The 23,733-nt window shown below is 45.9% G+C and overlaps 2 protein-coding genes and 1 long non-coding RNA gene across 3 annotated transcripts; 2 read left to right on the top strand and 1 right to left on the bottom strand.

Moving 5' to 3' along the window:
• Positions 1-3,927: 3,927 nt before the first annotated feature.
• On the bottom strand, positions 3,928-5,829 carry LOC134207770 (uncharacterized). The gene is made up of 2 exons (XM_062683649.1): positions 4,554-5,829; positions 3,928-4,323 (listed from the first exon to the last, which is right to left on the bottom strand). The coding sequence occupies exons 1-2, from the start codon at positions 5,697-5,699 to the stop codon at positions 4,054-4,056; spliced, it is 1,416 nt and encodes a 471-aa protein (XP_062539633.1). The 5' UTR covers positions 5,700-5,829; the 3' UTR covers positions 3,928-4,053.
• A 4,229-nt stretch (positions 5,830-10,058) lies between these two features.
• LOC134207774 (uncharacterized) lies at positions 10,059-12,771 on the top strand. Its single transcript, XM_062683664.1, has 4 exons — positions 10,059-10,479; positions 11,421-11,684; positions 11,824-12,111; positions 12,171-12,771. Exons 1-4 carry the CDS (start codon positions 10,224-10,226, stop codon positions 12,659-12,661), a joined length of 1,299 nt encoding a protein of 432 aa, XP_062539648.1. The 5' UTR covers positions 10,059-10,223; the 3' UTR covers positions 12,662-12,771.
• Positions 12,772-20,333: 7,562 nt separating this feature from the next.
• On the top strand, positions 20,334-22,047 carry LOC134207777 (uncharacterized). The gene is made up of 3 exons (XR_009978422.1): positions 20,334-20,887; positions 21,700-21,770; positions 21,845-22,047. It is a non-coding gene; the product is annotated as an uncharacterized LOC134207777 (long non-coding RNA).
• The last annotated feature ends 1,686 nt before the right edge of the window (positions 22,048-23,733 follow it).

The raw sequence follows: 23,733 nt of genomic DNA on the forward strand, positions 1-23,733 counted from the left end.
GTCGCTTGATGCCTTGGGATTAGGGGTTAGGGACGATGGTCCCGGTCTAACTCGCAGTGGCCATGGGGAGGGGTCGTCAAGCCCTTGGGCAAAGTCCCTGCTGCCCCCATGTCTGGTTATATGGGGGGGACACTTGTGGTATTCATACCATGGTACAAATATCTTGAAATGAGTACCATACCAATTATTGTCTTCATTAAAGATAGCCTTGGAATTATTTTCTTGTTGCCTTGTACCTTGGTACGAATACCACAAGTGTGTTTTTTTATTGGGCAAGGGTAAACGGAAATCTGCAACCAGACACCTGAGGAGGTAACTCAGGTAGTGTGGGGATGGGTATGTCATGTAACTCTTAACCAACCCACTAAAACCAAAACCCTTTCGCCAGTACGTACCCCCGGCCCGCAATTAAGCAATACATCAAGGGGGGACTATTGAGAACGCTCACGCCTATACTAACGCACTTGACGTTAATACACACAACATCGACTTCAAGGGTGGTAACTTCACCACCCGTCGATCGCAAGCTATGATAGTAACCTAGTGGTCCGTATCATAATCTCCCGTTAGAGACGAGCATCCCGACAACAACCACCGCGCATGAGCCGCAATGACCTCTATATGTACATACTGAGGTCCCCGCAGCCCACCCGCGACATGTTGGTTGTCGGGGTGAGCAAAGTGTTCACTGCATCACAGGTGCCCTTACTGCATTCGTTGGTTTTGTTGAAGACGCCACCACCGCTGCAGTTTCGACATAATCTGTTGAGATGCTGTGTTCACCGCATTCCATATAACTTCCTCCCGGCACATCCTCTCGACGAGGTTTTTCGGGGTTGTATCCATACCGCTAACAAGCAGCATGGCATTGCGTTCTACCTCGAATCGCGGGCATGCGATTATCACATGCTCTGCCGACTCTACCTCACCTACACATTCAGTACACTCCGCAGAATCTGTGAAGCCAAACCTGTGTAGGATTTTTTTTAAAGCAACCATGTTCAGACAACACCTGTGTTAGGTGGTAGTTGACTTGACCATGTTTTCTATCGACCCAGTTGGACACATCCGGAATTAGTCTGTGGGTCCAACGACCTTTGGCTGCGGTGTCCCATGCTCTTTGCCATTGGAGCTACGAGGCTGCTCTCTTGACACGTCGCACTTGCACCGAGTCCCTTTCGTTGTAGCACTCCACATCTTCCTTTAGGAGTATGTCAATCGGAATCATCCCATCTATAACGCGGTGTACGGTGTTCATATGATATGGTGCGATATCCCAACTAACAATTTTGGTGCTAAAAGCTTCAACTTCTAGTCTTTGGCTGTATAATATTTGAATAAAAGCAGCCAATGCTGAATAAAAGAAAAGCCTCCGCAAATAATCCCTTAAACTTCAACTCGACTATTACCCAAATATCTATCAGCTAGTCAGTGTGCCGAATATATTTAATCTTTTATCGTTTATGCAGCTTTCATATAGTCATAAAACAGCTCTGTCTGAATTAGCAACTTCCCATATTACGGTGAGTAGCATTCACAATGAAAACGTTTTTGCTGTTGTTATAGCACTAACAATATAGCGTAATGGCGCTATAAATGAACTAACGAAGCTTTTAGGCAACTTCTGTATCTTTGAAGATTACACAACGTTTAAGTAAACCTTATACTGCTTCTTTTAATAGCATATCAGTATGGAACGTCAAAACCGCAATGTTTACATTTGATTTTTGTTGCCGGAGCTGTGTATGAGCTATTGATTTCTGTAATGCAGCTTCAACGGTATTCACCTTCTCTTATAGCAACGGACAAAGCGCTGTCATTAATGCTAGCAGATAGCGTAAGAAAACAAGCCATTTAGAAGCGATATTTCTGTTGACGGCTACTGTTAAACGATTAGCAGCAAAGTAGCATCTATACAGATCGAGAAAATGTTGCCTAAAAACAATTTCAGCGATTGATGATAGATAAAAGTTAGCCAACAAAACATGCTGATAGGTGTTTGAATAATGGTTGAAATAATGTTGAAAGCATAATTTTTAAGCTTATGTGCTGAAAGCAGCATGTAGGCCTCTTTCTAACGTTTATACAGCATGAATCCGAAAATAGCGTTAGTAAAACAACTTTTAGGGTATGCGAAGAAGCACATCCATAATTTTCTTTGTTATTTACATATGTCAAAGTGACGGTGATGACAGAGCAGCGGCCATTGAATCAGGAGATCAGGAGTTCGAATCTAGGTAGCAACAAAATTGATATTTGAGTTTTCACAAGAAAAAAACATTAAATAAACTCCGAAATTTACTCTCCTCTCAAATAATATTTAATCAAATTGAATTCAGTGGCTGTATAAAACTTATTTAACAGATTCGAAAAATCTGAATATGCGCCATTGAAGCGAATTATATTACTAAATGGTTTAGTAAAGATTGAGAAAAAAATGTGTAACATACTGTAAAGTAGTTGTGCAGACACGTCAAAAACAGCTGAATAGATTCGCCGGATTTGCTGGTAAAAGCATTGAATAGAATTTCTTGATCATATGTATAGCACACATATTCAGCTTGAAGCCGTATAGACGAGTTGAAATAACATTTACATTGACATTAAATGTTAGTTGGGATGCGCTCGCGACACGTAGGCACATCAGCCGGTGTACTCTGATCAGTTTCTTTACATTGTACTCGGCCTTTAGTGCTACGCCCCATGCCGGTACGCCATAGCGGATGATAGGTGATGCTACGGCAACTATCAGCCTACCACAAGTGTGTTTTTTTTTTTTTTTTTTTACAAGGGAGAATGCATTTACACTAACCCAGTACACGTGCATTGTAGTTGCCAAACTACCACACGGAAGTGTACTGGAGTGTCGGACTCGACCATACCGGTAATACCGACTAAACTCCCTTGGGCTCCACCATCGTTTCCCCCAGGAACTACCTCGCAGTACTACTTCTGGGGGGATGGCAGTACTAAGCGTACTCGCTCATTATCGCTCACACTTGACTTGGGTGCTCGCACACCATTCACTCCATTTGAGTCTTACTTGGATGCTCTCCCGGGCGCTCCGCTGCCATGCCTCGAGGTGTCAATAGCGGTAACTGCCTGGGCCTACAGATATTACGCTACGACACTCCTGCCTCAGCACGAGCAGATCAATCACACCACTGCCGAAGCAGACCACACGCTACCCTGCCAGGGACACTCCCCATGCACCACGACCCGACCAGCTAAACCGTTTCCATTGCCGCCAAGCCCCTCGTCCCTTCGGTACAACCAGAAAGTAATGCTTCAAAGGGGGGCCAGTGCATGACGCACCCTCGAGGTTAGCTGCGTGTCCTTGCAGCATCGAACATCGTGACTCGCTTTTTTAGAAGAACACCATGGTATCGTGCCAGCGCATTGCCGGCTTTCCAGGTGGCCTTACCACGCCCTATGTCCTCGGAAGGTGGGCAGGGTCGACTTCGCGCCTGCTTCCCTCTGCACGACTGGTATCAAGAATGATGATGCCGCGTGCACCCCAAATTGACCTTTCTGCGATAGGGCCTATTCGCCCAGCACACAGAGGGACTTGCCGACGCGAGGCCTAAGCCTGCCCCAGCCTTGACGAGGACCCTTTCCGTCCTCGGGCTCGGAACCCGCCTGGTTGACCGACGCCGCGAAAGCGACGATACCATGTTGTTCTTCGCGCGGCCACTTGTTCGATAAAAGGATCGAGTTCGACCACAGAGCATGACCACCGGTATGACCCATGAAGCCGACTCCGATCCCTTGGACCACCTCTTATTTGCGCCTGAACTAGCCATCCTTGAGTCCACGCGCCACCTTCTGTGTAGCTCCGAGGCGATTTGGGCGATAGCCGATAAAACGGCGTTCCAGCCAACTTCGTCTTTACACATCCTCCGAACTAGTCCGGGGTAGTGTCCAGACCACATGTGGCAAGCATGTGGTCACGCATTGCGCGAAAACGTGAGCACACGAACAACACGTGTTCCGCCGTTTCCTCTAAACCTGCGCACACCAAACACTCGGGCGAAGCCGAGCAAGCCAGCTGCTTTACCTGCACTTTGATTTTGCAGCACGCTTAAACGCCGGGCACATCGAGCCCCCCATGGGGTGCTTGCTGTTCACAGCTTTGCTGGAACAAATCAAACAATTGGGAGGGTTCGTGCAGCATTGTGCCTTATGTCCCTCCAATCCGCAGCGTCGGCAGAGATTGCTTCTGTCAGGGCCTTTGCAGTCCCATTGCTTGTGCCCCGGTTCCAGGCACTTGAAGCAAACTTCGGGTTGCTCGTATATGCGCACAGGGCATACCGACCATCCCATCTTTTTTTTTTTTTTTTTTTTTTTTTTATGGAGGGATGAAGGCAAATCTGCATACAGACACCTAAAATTATCACTCAGGGAGTGGGGTTGGCGTGGTTGGCAGAAGGCCAGACCGCCGGACCCACTAAACCCACCCAAGCAACAGAAGGTTACTTGAGTTACCCTCTCTTCTAATGCACAATTCACCCCCGGGACTACCTTTCAGTATTACTTCTGTGGGACCATCCCACCTTGACGCTCCCTAACTTGACTACCTTGGAGGCGTCCGCTGCAGATAGCCGAACCAATGCTACCTGCGTCCCTGCCGGACCTTTCCGTAGCCGAACGGCTGCGGTGGGCGTCTCCACTTCACACTGTCGCCGCAGTGCCGTGACGAGCTCTTCGACTTCAGTGATCTCGTCCAGGTCTTTAACCCTTAGATTCACCTCCGTCGTGAGTGCCCTCACCTTGGCCGTCTCGCCTAGGACCTCCTCCGCCAACTTCTTGCAGGCGGCGCCCTTTTGCGAGACGCCCCGCTTCAGCTCGAGTATCATCTCGCCCATCCGGGTACGTCTTATTCGACGTACGTCGGCGCCGAGTTCACCGAGCTTGACGTCACTCCTCATCGCCTTCAAAACATCCGAGTACTTAGCCTCGTCCGCCGTGATGACTAGGGCATCGCCCCTGGAGCGATTGGCGCCTACCCTAGACTTCTTGCTACCCTCATTCGCCTGGGCCTTCTTTTCGGCCCTTGACGTCTTCGGTTTCCTCTTGTTCTTGACCAGGGTCCAGGAGGCGTCATTCCCCTCTATTTCCCTGGTCTGGTGCGGCTGAGAACTTTCAGCCTGCCGTAACCCCTTATCACCGTCTTGCCTGAGTGGACGGACCTTTCCAGGTCCTTCCTCCCCCGGTTTTGGAGGTACCTGACCGGGGTTCAGCTTCCCAGCCCCACTACCCTTGTTCGGGGTAGTAACCCTCCGCGTTTTGGAGCGGCCCCCAGGGAGCTCATCCCCTGGAGACTGTCTCCCCCGTTTTTGTGTCTGCTCCGTTGGAGTAGTCACCCCCGACGTACCCGCAAATACTTGAGCCTCAGTCTGGGTAGACTTTGGCACCACCGTCTTAGCTGGCACGCCTTCGGTCGACTCGACCTTGCCCGAGTCCGCGAATCCTTGGGCCTCAGTCTGGGTAGACCTCGACTCCACCGATTTCACGGGTTTACACTTGGCCGTCCCGACCGCCCTCTCCAGCTTGGCGTCCAGCATCGACTTTCGAAGTTTCTGCAAGCTCCTCTTGAGGTCCTTGCTGATATTATGCTTCGATGACGCAAAGTCGATGATGGCGTCCAGCTGTTCCGTCGCCACCTCGAAGGCCGAAAGCCCATCGCGTTTGCGGTTCATCGCCTCCACAAGCCATGGGCCGTCAATAACCCCTTCCGGCGTTTTTATAGCCGAGAGGAAGGTTGAGTGACCCACGCTGGCGCTGCGCACTGAGCTGCCGACTATTGCCTCTGGCCTCCTAGGCGGAGACCTGAACAACCCACCTCTTGCGAAGGGGTTGTCGCCTACACTACTACCACTAATTGAAGAATTGACTTGGTTTTCCATTTTGGTCCCACGAGTTGCTCGGGAAAAGAGGTCCACCACGCCAGAGCCCAGCATAACGCGGTAAGGGACAATTACTGTGGAGGGTGCCCAGGTACCCCACAGGCTCCGTTAAAGGCCTAGCTTATTATTTCACCCCCCTGGCCATGCATCCCCTCGGCACGGGTCGCTTGACGCCTTGGGATTAGGGGTTAGGGACGATGGTCCCGGTCTAACTCGCAGTGGCCATGGGGAGGGGTCGTCAAGCCCTTGGACAAAGTCCCTGCTGCCCCTACTGTAGGTGTGTGGGTACAACCCACTGCTACCCTGCCGCCGAAGCAGCTTCTCCAAAGACCATTCGCTCCATGTGACCCTTTTTCGGGTGCTCACTCTAACACTCCACTGCAATGCCTCGAGGTGTCGATGGGTACCTCGACTCCTACCTCAGCATGTGCAGTCCATACTCAGACTTCTGCTGCGCTTCGAGGTGACAATAGCGGCGACACGCTATGACACTCCTGCCTCAGTACAACCAGATCACTCACTCCCTGCCGAAGCAGCTCACGCGCTACCCTACCGAAGTAGGGACACTCCACAACTCACTCTAACACTCCACTGCCATGCCTCGAGGTGTCGATAGCGGTATGTAGGGACCAATCAACGATACTACGCTACGACACTCTTACCTTAGCATGTGCAGTCCATACTCAGACTTCTGCTGCGCTTCGAGGTGGCAATAGCGGTGACGCGCTATGACACTCCTGCCTCAGCACAACCAGATCACTCACTCCCTGCCGAAGCAGCTCACGCGCTACCCTACCGGAGTAGGGACACTCCCCATGCCAATTGGCACTCCCTGGGCTTGTGCTTTTGAAGCGGCACACAGTCGCTTTGATAGAGTCTGCTTACGGGCACTTGTGGTTTTTTGGGAGGGATTTTAGCAGAGCCCACTGCTAAATCCCATCACGCCCTAGGTAGTTCTCCCTGACTCACAGACAGCTGGGGAGGCGTCGTCAAGCCCACAAGTGTGTGCCCCATATAATGTGTGTGCTGATATACATCATAATACTAATGACACACTGGTGGTATAAGTACCATGGTACAAGAATCTTGAAATGAGTACCATACCGTTGTTGTCTTTATCAAATTGTTGTCTTTATCAAAGACAGTCTTGGAATAATTTTCTTGTTCTCTTGTACCATGGTACAAGTACCACAGGTGTGTCCTTAGTATAAGTTAAATCTATGGATTTTTGCCAATAAATATGTGTGGTGTTTTTTTTTCTTCCTAAACAATGGAGGGGGAATCTGCTCAACAGACATCCTGGGTTGACCAGGAAGTGCGGGGTTAGGGATCACCGAGGGAGGCAGGACTACATCCCGACCCGCTAAACCGTTCCATTGCCGCCAAGCCCATAGTCCCTTCGGTTCAACCAGAAAGTAATGCTTCAAAGGGGGGCCAGTGCACAACGCACCCTCGAGGTTAGCTGCGTGTCCTTGCAGCACCGAACATCGTAACTCGCTTTTTTAGAAGAACACCATGGTATCGTGCCAGCGCGTTGCCGGCTTTCCAGGTGGCCTTACCACGCCCTATGTCCTCGGAAGGTGGGAAGGGTCGACTTCGCGCCTGCTTCCCTCTGCACGACTGGTATCAAGAATGATGATGCCGCGTGCACCCCAAATTGACCTTTCTGCGATAGGGCCTATTCGCCAGCACACAGAGGGACTTGCCGACGCGAGGCCTACGCCTGCCCCAGCCTTGACGAGGACCCCTTTCCGTCCTCGGCTCGGAACCCACCCGGTTGACCGACGCCGCGAAAGCGACGGTACCATGTTGTTCTTCGCGCGGCCACTTGTTCGATAAAAGGATCGAGTTCGACCACAGAGCATGACCACCGGTATGACCCATGAAGCCGACTCCGATCCCTTGGACCACCTCTTATTTGCGCCTGAACTAGCCATCCTTGAGTCCACGCGCCACCTTCTGTGTAGCTCCGAGATGATTTGGGCGATAGCCGATAAAACGGCGTTCCAGCCAACTTCATCTTTACACATCCTCCGAACTAGGTTGTCCGGGGTAGTGTCCAGACCACATGTGGCAAGCATGTGGTCACGCATTGCGCGAAAACGTGAGCACACGAACAACACGTGTTCCGCCGTTTCCTCTAAACCTGCGCACACCAAACACTCGGGCGAGGCCGAGCAAGCCAGCTGCGTTACCTGCATTTTGATTTTGCAGCACGCTTAAACGCCGGGCACATCGAACCCCCCATGGGGTGCTTGCTGTTCACAGCTTTGCTGGAACGAATCAAACAATTGGGAGGGTTCGTGCAGCATTGTGCCTTATGTCCCTCCAATCCGCAGCGTCGGCAGAGATTGCTTCTGTCAGGGCCTTTGCAGTCCCATTGCTTGTGCCCCGGTTCCAGGCACTTGAAGCAAACTTCAGGTTGCTCGTATATGTGCACAGGGCATACCGACCATCCCACCTTGACGCTCCCTAACTTGACTACCTTGGAGGCGTCTGCTGCAGATAGCCGAACCAATGCTACCTGCGTCCCTGCCGGACCTTTCCGTAGCCGAACGGCAGCGGTGGGCGTCTCCACTTCACACTATCGCCGCAGTGCCGTGACGAGCTCTTCGACTTCAGTGATCTCGTCCAGGTCTTTAACCCTTAGATCAACCTCCGTCGTGAGTGCCCTCACCTTGACCGTCTCGCCTAGGACCTCCTCCGCCAACTTCTTGTAGGCGGCGCCCTTTTGCGAGACGCCCCGCTTCAGCTCGAGTATCATCTCGCCCATCCGGGTACGTCTTATTCGACGTACGTCGGCGCCGAGTTCACCGAGCTTGACGTCACTCCTCATCGCCTTCAAAACATCCGAGTACTTAGCCTCGTCCGCCGTGATGACTAGGGCATCGCCCCTGGAGCGATTGGCGCCTACCCTAGACTTCTTGCTCGCCTGGGCCTTCTTTTCGGCCCTTGACGTCTTCGGTTTCCTCTTGTTCTTGACCAGGGTCCAGGAGGCGTCATTCCCCTCTATTTCCCTGGTCTGGTGAGGCTGATAACTTTCAGCCTGCCGTAACCCCTTACCACCGTCTTTCCTGAGAGGACGGACCTTTCCAGGTCCTTCCTCCCCCGGTTTTGGAGGTACCTGACCGGAGTTCAGCTTCCCAGCCCCACTACCCTTGTTCGGGGTAGTAACCCTCCGCGTTTTGGAGCGGCCCCCAAGGAGCTCATCCCCTGGAGACTGTCTCCTCTGTTTTTGTGTCTGCTCCGTTGGAGCAGTCACCCCCGACGTACCCGAAAAAAATTCTTGAGCCTCAGTCTGGGTAGACTTTGGCACCACCGTCTTCGCTGGCACGCGTTCGGTCGATTCGACCTTGCCCGAGTCCGCGAATCCTTGGGCCTCAGTCTGGGTAGACCTCGACTCCACCGATTTCACGGGTTTACACTTGGCCGTCCCGACCGCCCTCTCCAGCTTGGCGTCCAGCATCGACTTTCGAAGTTTCTGCAAGCTCCTCTTGAGGTCCTTGCTGATATTATGCTTCGATGACGCAAAGTCGATGATAGCGTCCAGCTGTTCCGTCGTCACCTCGAAGGCCGAAAGCCCATCGCGTTTGCGGTTCATCGTCTCCACAAGCCATGGGCCGTCTTTAACCTCTACCGGCGTTTTTTCTAGCCGAGAGGAAGGTTGAGTGACCCACGCTGGCGCTGCGCACTGAGCTGCCGACTATTGCCTCTGGCCTCCTAGGCGGAGACCTGAACAACCCACCTCTTGCGAAGGGGTTGTCGCCTACACTACTACCACTAATTGAAGAATTGACTTGGTTTTCCATTTTGGTCCCACGAGTTGCTCGGGAAAAGAGGTCCACCACGCCAGAGCCCAGCATGACGCGGTAAGGGACAATTACTGTGGAGGGTGCCCAGGTACCCCACAGGCTCCGTTAAAGGCCTAGCTTATTATTTTACCCCCCTGGCCATGCATCGCCTCGGCACGGGTCGCTTGACGCCTTGGGATTAGGGGTTAGGGACGATGGTCCCGGTCTAACTCGCAGTGGCATATGTGTGGTGTGGATTTTTAGTAGTGTACCGATAATTATACCGATTTTTCACAGTAATAAAGACAGATAAAGACATCGATTCATAAAAAAATCTGGCCACCCTGGACACGACGTCAAAGTCTTATTTCAAAACATTTTGCAAAGACCGAACACGCAAAGATTTTTATTTAATATTAAATATTAAATTGTTTTAGAATTGTGACGGTATTTGATTAACTTACAGACTCAGCGGTATATGGACCATAATCAGTAGGACCCGGAATAAATAGTGTGATAAAATACCATGGATGCAGCCGTTTCGTCCAGTACCGACCGCAGCAGCCTCCAGCAAAACCCGGCAGTTCGCCGTCGGCAAATGAGGCAGAAAGTGCTGAACCGAATTCGGAAGGTTAACATCAAGAATAAGGGAGTGAAAAGCTTCTACTACTTTACGTATGAAACGGTGGCGGCGGATGGCAAAAGCAGGTCCGGTTCCAGCGCTTCTACGTACTTTTTCAATGGAGAACCGTGCGAAGGGGACGAGCAATTCCTCAAGCAAAGTAAGTGCGGACACAGTGGGTCAAAACGAGAAAAATCATTTTCAATATTAATGGGAAATGGCTGAAGTGTTAAAATTTCAAACAAATTTAAAATATTAAATTGTAGTAATAGTAATGCATTATGTTTTGATTATCCATTTTTATTATCATATTTCTTGAAAAGCGAAAATTAGTATTGATAGGGTTTTAAATTTAAATATTCATATATCGCTACAATTTTTATATGGCTATATATTACTTGGTCACGAAATTTGAAAATAACACCCAAATTTACCCCCAGTGATTAAGATTTCTTTCTTGATTCTATCTGATTCAATTTAAGCTTGCAGTCCTCTGTTTGTCACATTGACAAATATTTGTCAAGTTTATCCGGTCTGGTCAGGGCTCAGCCAAATCGCACCAAGCGGCTTTTTGTCTGACTTGTGGTATTTCGTTCGCAAAAATAAAATGGACGTCATTTCACATCAATTTTTAAGTACATTTGTTGTAGGATATCCACAGTTATGAGGTTGAGAGATATCCATACGAATTATGATCAATTAAATCTACTAATCAAAAATTTGAGTAGAAAAATGGGTTATTTTTTACTGGCGTTCAGTGCGATTTGGCAGAACCCCGGCCATCTATCAAACTGATTAGAAATCGACATGGATTTTAGCACATAACATATAGACATCTTTGCCGTGGAGTGTGGTCCTTCCATGATTTTGAAACGCTAGCGAACCTAGTGGTGGAAGTCAAGCTTGACCGATATTGAGTCGATTGGAATATAACACCATGGGTCACTGAGCCTCCTATAAAAAATCCGCTTTTGGAGTAAAATTATAGCCTTCTGGTACAACTTTGTCGTACAAGAAAGACAAAAAAGGATCAATAATCAACAAAATACGATCAATTCGATAGATTTGTAAGAATTACTACATTAAAACATTTATTTTCAGTGAAACGCAGCGTGTTCGTTACCAATGTGGCGGCTGGAACGAGAAAGTCTGAGCTGAAAGAATTGTTTGATCGCTATGGGAAAATCGATAGTATCCAACTTAAATCAAGGAATGGGGAAACGATTGTTGGCAGACAGCATATTTCCCCATACAGTCCGATTGTAGGAATCATAAAATTCAACAAGAAGGAAGAAGCGGAACAGGCTTGTGATTCGAAGGATGTGAGGTTCCCGGCAAAATTGATCGATCTTCGTTCAAATTACGGTAAGAATTTGTGGGTTATTCATATGAAACCTTAATTTTTAGTTTTTGTAGACAGTCCTATTAAATAAATAAAAAACGCTACACAAGGTTTAAATAATGCTTATTATGAAACATTAATTTACGAAAAATTGCATTCCAGAAAAACAGAATTCCATTCGTGTCGAAAACATAGATCCAAAGGTAACCAAAACGGAGTTGAGAGAACATTACAAAAAATTTGGAACCATACTCGGCATTTCGCTTGAAACAAATGATGGTTCTCTCATATTGACGGACAAGGAGTATCAAAAGCTAAGCTTTGTTTCCTGTTACCTTCGGTTCAGTAGGAGGAGTGAAGCTAAGATAGCTCGAGAGATGCACGAATACATCTTCCGAGATAGAAAGCTGAGAGTAGAGCTAGCCTACCAGAAGCATTGCGATCCCAACAGTAAGGGCCCTATAAATAACTAACAACGCTTTCCTAACTATTTGTTTGTTTTTTCTCAGAGCTGAGCAACAATGTTTTGCGAATGTTTTTCCAAAATGTGGGCAACGTCGTTGCACTGGACCAGATTCCGCACCAACACATGGGCTACGTGTGCTACAAGAATCCATTAGCACCGGAAACCATCAAACGATTGAACCAACGCATCTATCGTAACAAGAAAATCCACTTCGAAAAGCTAGACATTGGAAATTTGGTCAAGAAGCAGACAAAGTCCGGCGGGGATGCAATGGACATCGGAGCAAGCAGTATTCAGGAAGCGCATCTGGCTCTGACACCGAATGCAGCGGCTACAACTTCATCAGTAGGCGGTTCCACGGCCAAGAAGGCAAAAATAAAGAATATACAGAAGAAGATGGCGAACGCCGGGGGCTCGCCGGCAACCCCCGGTGGTGTGCTGAAGAAGAAAATGCCGCGGAAGAGTACTCCGGGTGGTGCCAAGGGAAAGGCCGGTGATAAAGCTATCAAAGCTGTGAAGGAAGAGATGTCATAATCGATTATAAGTTCAAATCTATAATACCTGTAATCCATATTCCATGGATTTTTTTCTCTATAAGTAGTGCGATAACTTTCTTATAATAAATATTCAAGATATGAATACTACTTGTGATTGCATTATTTATTCCAATAGGTATTATAAGTCGGGTTGATATAGAAGTAATTGTGGTGGGGCCGAGCAGAGCTTCCAAATGTTTAGATTTTTCGGGTCATTTGTGATCAAGGATCCGTTACTGTAAATAATAAACATATGTTTTTTTTAACTAAAAAACATTTTTTTTTAGTAATTTCGCAGAACTTCGTACATTTTTCTTAGTTTCATACAGAACACAATTTGACAATTTTTCAATTTGTGTCCTGTTGTCTTTTCAGAAACTGATCATCATTGTTTTAAAATCTTAGTAAGAATCAGGTAAACAAATGTATCTACTGCACAGCCCACACGAAGGGAGACCCGACGATGAGTAAGAAGCGTTCTATGTATTATGTATTATAATATGTTCTATGTATTATAATATTATATGCAATCCTATCAGTTTTAAACACACAACTTTTCTTAGTGTATACGAGCTGTCAGTTGAATGTAAAATAAAAGCCGCGTGTCGCGAAGTTAACGCGTCCGATGTTAATTCGCGATTTATTTTTAAAAATTAATAAATCTCCGATAAAGTTAGCTGTAAACGATTCGTTTCTAATTTCTCCATTCCGGGTGAACACCTGCAAACACGACACAATGCACAGCTGGAGCAGATATACGATGGGTGCCCATTGCGGGACGTCAAAATCGTGCTCTGCATACCGTATCCACAGAGAACCGTATCGAACGACAACGACCAACGATGCATAATCTTTGCAGCCGCCCGCGGAATGGTAGTCCGAAGCACTTTCTCCCCCCGCAAGAATATCCACAAGGCCACATGGAAATCACCTAATCAAGTAACGGAAAACCAAATCGACCACGTTCTAATCTTGTAATCTTGTAATATCAACGCACCCTCTGACCATAGCCTATCTGCGTTGATTTAAATACCGCTGAGCGATACGTCTACCGGGCAACACGTCCGGTGTGCACTGCACTAAGATCTCCTTAGATGCAACCGGACCGAGATCTTACTCAAGGCTCCGAAGGGTCCCGTTTCGTAGTGATATGTTGCCATAATCGACCACGTTCGGAGCCGTCCGCCGCGGCTAAACATTGGGCGGCTACAAGACGGTAGACTAGCCCAAGACAACGCGCAGCAGCTGGAAGTGGCACTCCCAATGGAAGTGCAGCTAGGCGCAGCCTGGGACGGGACTTGCAAAGAGGAAAAAATGTAACTTCAGCTGCTGCCAGTCAACTGCTGTCACGAACTGTCAGGTGCAGCCAGCAGCTTTTTGTGTGAAAGTATTGGTATTGCAAATAAAATATTCCGCATGAATTTTGTTTTACGAAGACTTTTTCTCCTAAGCTAGTATTCCAAATCATCCGTTTAGCTTATTAATAATCAGATATAAACTTGTGTTTTGTTCCCGGTAAAAAAAATCCTTATGAAAATGATTTTACTAATTCGTGAATTGGACACATTTTTATTGTGCTCAGAAGAGTCCACATGGGGCTTAGGTGAAACAGTCAAGGAAACAGTTGAAACTCGATGGTCAACTGTGATGAAAAGAAGAACAAGTGTCAAAACAAGGAAAAAGAAGCTGTCTTTGCCGGTCTCGTCTCAGGGCGCAGCGTCTCTTTAAGATGGCTGAAGAAATATTCAATCCGCCATTGGAAGCACCGCATCCGCTGCTCTTGGACCGGTGGCTCCGGATCAGATAAACGACTGGTATGACGACGAATGTTAGCAGTTAGTTGAGGAGACGAATGCAGCATAGGCGAGATTGCTGCAACACCGCACTAGGGCGAACGAGGCACGATACAAACGGGCGCGGAACAGACAAAACTCGATTTTTCGGAGGAAAAAGCGCCAGCAGGAAGATCGAGACCGTGAAGAGACGGAGGAACTGTACTGCGCTAATAACGCACGAAAGTTCTATGAGAAGTTGAACCGTTCACGTAAGGGCCACGTGCCACAGCCCGATATGTGTAAGGACATAAACGGGAACCTTCTTACAAACGAGCGTGAGGTGATCCAAAGGTGGTGGCAGCACTACGAAGAGCACCTGAATGGCGATATGGCAGACAACGGTGGTGGTATGGTAATGTACCTAGGAGCACGCGCGCAGGTCATGCGACTTCCGGCTCCGAATCTCCAGGAAATCCAGGAGGAGATCGGCCGGCTGAAAAACAACAAAGCCCCTGGAGTTGACCAACTACCAGGACAGCTGGTTAAACGCGGTGGTAAGGCACTGGCTAGAGCGCTGCACTGGGTGATTACCAAGGTTTGGGAGGATGTGGTTCTGCCGCAGGAGTGGATGGAAGGAGTCGTGTGTCCCATCTACAAAAAGGGCGATAAGCTGATTGTAGCAACTAACGCGCAATCACATTGCTGAACGCCGCCTACAAGGTTCTCTCCCAAATGTTATGCCGCCGACTAACACCAATTGCAAGAGAGTTCGTGGGGCAGTACCAGGCAGGATTTATGGGTGAACGCTCTACCACAGACCAGGTGTTCGCCATACGTCAGGTATTGCAGAAATGCCGCGAATACAACGTGCCCACTTCTTCTTCTTCTTCGTTGGCATTACATCCCCCACTGGGACATTGCCGCCTCGCAGCTTAGTGTTCATTGAGCACTTCCACAGTTATTAACTGCGAGGTTTCTAAGCCAAGTTACCATTTCTGCATTCGTATATCATGAGGCTAACACGATGATACTTTTATGCTCAGGGAAGTCGAGACAATTTCCAATCCGAAAGTTGTCTAGACCGGCACCGGGAATCGAACCCAGCCACCCTCAGCATGGTCTTGCTTTGTAGCCGTGCATCTTACCGCACGGCTAAGGAGGGCCCCCTACGGCTAACAACGTGCCCACACATCATCTATTTATCGACTTCAAAGCCGCATATGATACAATCGATCGGGACCAGCTATGGCAGCTAATGCACGAAAACGGATTTCCGGATAAACTGATACGGTTGATCAAGGCGACGATGGATCGGGTGATGTGCGTAGTTCGAGTTTCAGGGGCATTCTCGAGTCCCTTCGAAACGCGTAGAGGGTTACGGCAAGGCGATGGTCTTTCGTGTCTGCTATTCATCATCGCTTTGGAGGGAGTAATACGAAGGGCAGGGATTGACACGAGTGGTACGATTTTCACGAAGTCCGTCCAGTTATTTGGTTTCGCCGACTACATTGATATCATGGCACGTAACTTTGAGAGGATGGAGGAAGCATACATCAGACTGAAAAGCGAAGCTAAACGGATTGGACTAGTCATCAACACGTCGAAGACGAAGTACATGATAGGAAGAGGCTCAAGAGAGGTCAATGTAAGCCACCCACCACGAGTTTCTATCGGTGGTGAGGAAATCGAGGTGGTTGAAGAATTCGTGTACTTGGAGGACCAACGCGCACTGGGAGTTTTTGAAAGGAAAGTGTTGCGTACCATCTATGGTGGGGTGCAGATGGCGGACGGTACGTGGAGGAGGCGAATGAATTACGAGTTGCATCAGCTGTTGGGAGAATCATCCATCGTTCACACCGCGAAAATCGGAAGACTGCGGTGGGCAGGGCACGTAGCCAGAATGTCGGACAGTAATCTTGTGAAAATGGTTCTCGACAACGATCCGACGGGAACAAGAAGGCGAGGTGCACAGCGGGCAAGGTGGATCGATCAGGTGGAGGACGATTTGCGGACCCTCCGCAGACTGCGTGGTTGGCGAAGTGCAGCCATGGATCGAGCTGAATGGAGAAGACTTTTATGTGCAGCACAGGCCACTCCGGCCTTAGTCTGATAATAAATAAAGGAAATGGCAGACCCTCCTCACCCCATAAGTGCTTACGTAATTAGTGTACGACCTCTAACTTTTGGATCGCTCCACCATCTGGCCACGAGCTGGCTGCATCCTCGTCCGGCCGGTGGCTTTGAAACCCGAACGCTTATTGTTAGCTGCATCACCGCCAAGGCTTTCTCATCGTCCGATGACTAGTCTGCTATTTTATTGACCAAGCACCTGTTGGCGACCACACTGTTTCGTTACTCGTTCGAGGCACAATTATTGTGCTATTGTGCTTCCAGTTGAAAACCAAAGTGAGTTCTCACCTTGGTTCTCACGGCGATTGATTTTACCATATTTCCTGATGTTGCAACTGCATCGCGACTAGTGCGCATCTATGCCACCGACGACGTGCGCCATCATGCAACATTAGCGTCCGACTACCCGGTGGTGACTTTATCGCCCGCTAGCCGCATCGCCACCCGTTGGTTTCCGTACCGTTCAACGTCCACATCGATCGTCCGTTGGGTGCATAATTGAACAGCTTCCTGGTGACCGTCATCTGAAATGCGGTCCGTCAACCGCATAATCGGCCTCTCCCGACCGCCTTGTTCATTAGGCATTTCGTCGGCAGTTAGGTCCTTCACCCTCTCGAAAGCCTCTTCACACCATAGACCCTGAGACCCGGAGAAGGCGAATGAACCACGAGTTGCATCATATTTTGAAAGAACCAGCACTTTTTCACACCGCGAAAGAAGGCGAAGGGCGCAACGATCAAAGTGGATCGATCAGGTGGAGGACGATTTGCGAAACCTCCGTAGACTGTGTGTTTGGCGACGTACAACGATGGACCGAGCTAAATGAAGGTGACTATTATGTGCTACAGAGGCCACTTCGGCCTTAGGCTGAATAAATAATAAATAATTGGTAGATCATTCGCTTACTCATGATTTCAGCGCCCTATACAAACTCTATTACGTCAGATATAGACTTTTGGATGTGCATGTGCTGTATTTAAAATTTACCACGGAATTAATTGTATAATCACCTTAAGCTTGTTCTCCGACACGATCTGGCACCAAGTTGTAGAAAATGGTGTGGACAAACGCTTCAGAAAATGGCGGCAACATTTTCCTTAGACAATTCGGCGTTCAGTTTTTCGGTAATTCTTAGAGTGGAATTCACTCCTATTTCTCAACACGTTTCACGGAACCGTAAACCAGCGGTTCTCAACCTTTTTCTTGAGAGGTACCCCTTTAAACTTTTGCATTAATTAAGGTACCCCCCATGTTTTTTTTGCTGTAAATGAAAATAATCGTAACGCTTATAATGTATGAAAAATGGATCTGAAAACTGACAGAATATATGGTTCTCCAAAAACTTTTATGCAAGTTTCATTTTCTTTGAAACTTCCCAATTCAGCAGCTTAAATCTTCTTATAAGCTAGGACCGGATGGCGTTCCATCGATTTTTTTGAAGAAATGCATTTCCTGGCTGCTGGATCCGCTGCTTAAAGTATTCCAGTGCTCTCTCGCTAGTGGAATTTTTCCCGTGTCTTGGAAAATGGCCGAGATGTTTCCTGTGCACAAAAAAGGAAACAAACGCGACATCAACAATTACAGGGGAATCACTTCGCTCTGTGTTATATCAAAGCTTTTTGAATTGACTGTTATGGAATCACTAAATGCTCACTGCAAGCAGTATATAAACGCCGATCAACATGGTTACACCGCTGGACGCTCTACAACATCTAATCTGCTTTGCTTAACGTCATACATAACTGATCAAATGATTACTCGGACCCAAACGGACGTAATATACACAGATTTATCCGCAGCATTCGACAAACTGAACCACAAAATCGCCATTGCAAAACTTGATAGATTAGGTGTCGGTGGAAACGTCCTGAATTGGTTTCGTTCATATCTCTCTGAGCGAAGACTTACCGTTGCTTTGGATGACTTTCGGTCAACTATTTTCAGTGCAACATCCGGTATACCACAAGGCAGCCATCTTGGACCGCTCATATTCCTCCTGTACTTTAACGACGTCCATCATGTCATCAAAAGTCCGAGATTAACTTTCGCAGATGACTTAAAAATGTTTTTGTGCATCAGGTCACTCGATGACTGCAAATTTCTCCAGGATCAGATTAACGCCTTTGCGGATTGGTGCTCCATCAATAGATTGGTAGTGAATCCTGCTAAATGCACGGTCATTACCTTCTCCCGGAAAAACAGAATATTGATTTTGACTACAAGCTACGACACAACTATAGAACGCGTTCACAGTGTTAAAGACCTTGGCGTCCTATTGGATTCGCAGCTGACTTTCGGGAATCACATCTCAAGTGTCGTGGACAAAGCCTCCAGAGCTCTTGGATGTATCTTTAAAATTGCAAGAAACTTCTCTGACGTATATTGTCTAAAATCTCTGTATTGCTCACTTGTACGTTCCACCCTCGAATACTGTTCCGCGGTCTGGAACCCTAATTACAACAATGCTGCTGAACGGATAGAATCTATTCAACGTCGTTTCTTGCGCTTCGCCCTCCGCAGGTTACCTTGGAATAACCCACTCCAGTTGCCAAGTTACGAAAGCCGATGTCAGCTTATCGGTCTCGAACCTCTGAGTACTCGACGAAATGTATGCCGAGCTATGACTGTGGCCGATGTGTTGCAGGGCAGGATCGACTGTGGAACCATCTTGCAACAAATCAACATCGGCGTACAACCCCGACCGCTGCGTAATAATATAATGCTTCGCCTACCGATCCGTCGTACTAACTACGGATGTGGCAATGCTATCCATGGCCTACAACGAGTTTTTAACAGAGTGGCGGCGATGTTCGACTTCCACTTAACAAGAAATGTGCTAAGGAGGAGATTCTACACCGTATTCAGTGATAGAGGTCATTGACGCAGCACTAAAGCTTAGATTATTTAAATTTTTATGATTAATATGTGATGTTTAATTTGTCCGTAACGAATCTTATTTATTATATACATATATTTTTTTTACACATCATTGGGATTAGTCTGTAGTCTGTTGGTGTTATATTTAAATAAACAAATTAAATAAACAAATACAAATTAAGTTCATGCATCGAGCATCTTACAGAACTTTTTTTGACTATTGAAGGCTTCCGAACGTATTGAAAGGAGGCTTCCGAGCCTCTTGAAACTAGGATTTCGCGCCTCTTCTGAGCCCTCTGAGAGGGTTCCGATCCCCTTGAAAGAAGGCTTCTAAACCCCTTCAAAGGTAGAAGGCTTTCAAACATCTTGAAAGGAGCTTCCGAGTTTCTTGAAAGACCTTACGAGCCATTTTATGGAAGGCTTTCGAGCCACTTGATAGGAGGCTTCTGAATATCTTGAAAAGAAGCTTCTGAGCTTCTTGAAAATACGCATCCAAGAGTTACAAGCCTCTTGATGGGAAGTTTTCGAGGTCTTGAAAAAAGGATTCCAAGCTTCTTGAAAAGAGTCCTCCAAGCCTAATAAATGGCGGCCTTTGGGCCCTCTGAAAGGATGTTTCGGAGTATCTTTTGAGCCTTCCGAGTCATTTGGATAGCCGCTTTTTAGCCACTCAAAAGGACGCCTTGGAGTATCTTGATTGGACGCTCCCAAGCCTCTTGAAGGAAAAAAATCCGAGCCTCCGAAAGGGAGGCTTCAAGCCTTTTGAAAGGAGGCTTCCGAACCACTCGAAAGGAGCCCGGATAAAAATTTACAGTAACTTGAACGACATAACCCATTGAAATACAATAGATTGTGTGGTAAACAATATAAACTATTGTACGCTTATTGTAAAATGTTGACGGTTGTAAAAGATCTTTATTGTACTTACATTAACATAACAATATATTTAAATGTTACCAATACATTCTATTATATTTTTATTGTTCGCTTATGTTTGGTATTGCACATCCAAAAACTAAACAAATTATGAAAGTTTTCGGTTTGGATGATCTGGAAATTCGTCTAATGTAATTGAATTAATATAATTTTGGAATATTTCATGGATTTATTATATTGTTGAAATAACAATTGAAAACAATAAAATTATAATAGCTTTGATTATAAAATGAATAAAAATGTTATACCGATTCTCAAGTAATATATTTTCATATTGCAAGTCTAGAAATGTTATGCAATAAAAATTGGAGTTCAAAAAAATTAAAGGGAACAAAAACTTTTGCTTATCATTTTACTCGGAGAATGACTGGATTCATTTGAGCGTGTACAGTTTTGTTTATAATTAGTGAAGAGATGAAAATAATAAAACTGTATGGTGCAGAAAGTGTTTTTTTCATTACAGTTTTTGGTGCTGGGCAACGGTAGATCACTATGGCTTCTGTACCGTGGTAAGTATATAAAGTGTTAGAACGCGTTAGAGCATCATTACTGGGCCTGAGCGCGAGTATTTTGATCACACTCGCCGTGCTGTCATTTTAGATTAGTCAAACTTTTTCGCATCGGTTACTATTTTCGGTTATCATTTTGGAGGCTGCATTCCATACCGGTAACGTTTGACATTTGATAGTTCATTAAATAGCAGCGGTGTTACCACGCTGCCAAATTTGGTCACCTAGCGCGTTTAGTAGCGACCGGTAAAGTGTCAAGTAATGATACTGGGCTGGCAAACGGCTTATAAGGCATTTTATGAGACGTTTAGCGGTGGCCCGATTATTTACTTCTAATGTTTTGTTTTGGTATGATTCTGCGTGAACATTCCGTTAGGTCCGAACACCAAATAATGTTTGTAAAGTTTTAATTTTCATTCGTGTTTTCTTCAGCATTTCATGCTTAGAATGCAATGGTATGAATAATCTAACGACACGTTTTAAGAATCATATGAAAAACTTTGTTCTAAAACACTATTAGACGAAAAGTAAAACAGGCAGAATTGATGATGGGACCCATCGGAATGTTCAGCGCAAAATTACAAAACAAACGGGCTCCCACTAATTGTCAAAGTAGATAAACACGAGAAAAACAGCTGTTTCGATCTGTCTCATAAAATGCCTTATACTCACCACCGGTAGTCGTAATCTTATACTACAAAAGTTCAATGTATATAATGGACGCAGTGGTTCATCCCGAACAAAAAAAAAAAAAATAATCGTCATAAAACCTGATGACATACCTGGTAACATGTATCCTTGTTCCTTTACAGAAATGAAGCTTATGATGAAATACTGATGCTTGGCCAATCTCACCAACGGGATATAATAACAACTGATGCAGGTATTTTTTCTTTTCTTCTCGACGTACTTTTTCTAATAAAACTAACATTCTTTTTTAATTTACATTTTTCACAGGTTTATAACATGTATTGTCTATCCGGAACAAAGTTAGTTTATATCGAAGTTCGATTTTTCTCCAGATACAGGCAACTTACCCAACTTCGAAAGTAGAGCGCTGGATTCGCCTGAAGATGCGCTAAACAACACATCAATTAGTTTGACAGATAAAACTTTGGAAGAAAGTTCGGTTCGGAAGTCCCGACAGTAAAGAGAGGTAAAATGAGTTAAAATGAAGTTTAAACTGCTTTAAACTTAAATTGAAAATAAAATAATTTGTAAAGCAAATAATTGTATTGTATTTTTATTGTAATGTTGGAGTATAATTTATTCTAAATCCTGTTGTATTTCTTTTGTAAAACAATAGAAACAGTAATTGAAAACATTTAAATCACAATGTTTTCTATTATTTTGTCGCCCGAAATCATCCCATTGAAGAACCGTAAAATCAATTGTTTTGCTCAAAATTTTGTATGGAAAATTTTCGATTTTTTTATTGTAAAGATACATAACAACCCCCCTTTTTTATTGTAAAAGTCCCATTTACCATTCATTTTATCGTGGAAAACCATTATTTCTCATGTAATTTTATTGTCAAAATTCCATTATATTCAATGGTAAAAATTATGTCCTAAATGGTGTTGTAACAATAAAATTTATGATATTTTAATGATATTTTTTATCCGGGAGGCTTTCGAGACTCTTGAAAGTAGCCTTCCTAGCCTTTTCAAAAGAGTTTTCCAAGCTCGACCAAATCGAGTCAAATAAGTATTGCTGCAACCAAAGCAGTAAGATTTGTGCTGCTAGGAAGTCTTCCAAGGTTTTAAAAAAGGCTTTCATGTCATTTGAAAGCAGTCTTCGGAGTATCTTGAATGGACGCTTCTCAGACTTTTAAGAGTACGGTTCCAAACCTCTTGAAAAAAAATTCGAGCCTCTTTAAGGGAAGGCTTCCAAGCATTTTGAAAGGAACCTTCCGAGCCTTTTGAAAAGAGCTTTCCAAGCCATTTAAAAGAAGGAGAAAAGAAAAAAGAAAGTTTTAAGAAGAAAGCTTAAAAAAAGACTTCCGTGCGTCTGGGAAGGAGACTTCAGAGCCTTTTAAAAGGAGGCTTTCTAGCCTATAGAAAAAAGCCTTCCGAGTCCCTTGAAAAGATCCTTCCGAAGCTTTTAAAGGGAGCAAAAAAAATTGTATTGCAAAAACTTAAAAGAAGGCTTCCGGGCCTCTTGATATAAAGTTTTCGAACCTCTTAAAATGAGGCTTCCGGGTCACTTGAAAGAATGCTTCCCGGCCTCTTGAAAGGAGGCTTCCGAAACTTTGAAAAAAGACTTCCGAACCTCTTGAAAGGAGTCCTGCGAGCTGCTTGGAAGGAGGCTTCCGAAAAGCGTAGAAGGATGCTTCCAATTCTTTTGCAACGAAGCAACTGAGCTTTTCGGGAAAAAATTTTCATGTCCCTCAAATGGAGGCTTCCGAATCTGCAGACTCTAGATTTTAGCCAAGAGACATATTCTTAACATATTATTCAACATTCTGTTTTGATGGGGTAGATTACAAAGATAATTTTTAAAATTTGATCGTTCGAGGTTTTCCCCTTTTGATCTTTTGTCATGCAGCCCTTCATTCATTGTACTGGTTGTGGAGGGCAGGATTCAATAGGCCATTTTTACTGATCGCCATGCATATTATGTACAAGACAAAGTTTTGAAATAAAAAAATACAAAATTATCAAAACTTTATCAAAAAGTTTTGATAAAAATTGTAATTCATCCGCCATTACGCATTTTTGTCCGAGGTACCCCCTGGGCCCTCCGAAGGTACCCCCAGGGGTACATGTACCCCAGGTTGAGAACCGCTGCCGTAAACCGTATCACCGTTCCGCGGAGAAATCACTTCTGTACTTTTCCAAACTATT

This window comes from Armigeres subalbatus, chromosome 1 (genome assembly GCF_024139115.2).
Source record: "Armigeres subalbatus isolate Guangzhou_Male chromosome 1, GZ_Asu_2, whole genome shotgun sequence".
In the NCBI taxonomy this organism is placed as follows: Eukaryota; Metazoa; Arthropoda; class Insecta; order Diptera; family Culicidae; genus Armigeres; species Armigeres subalbatus.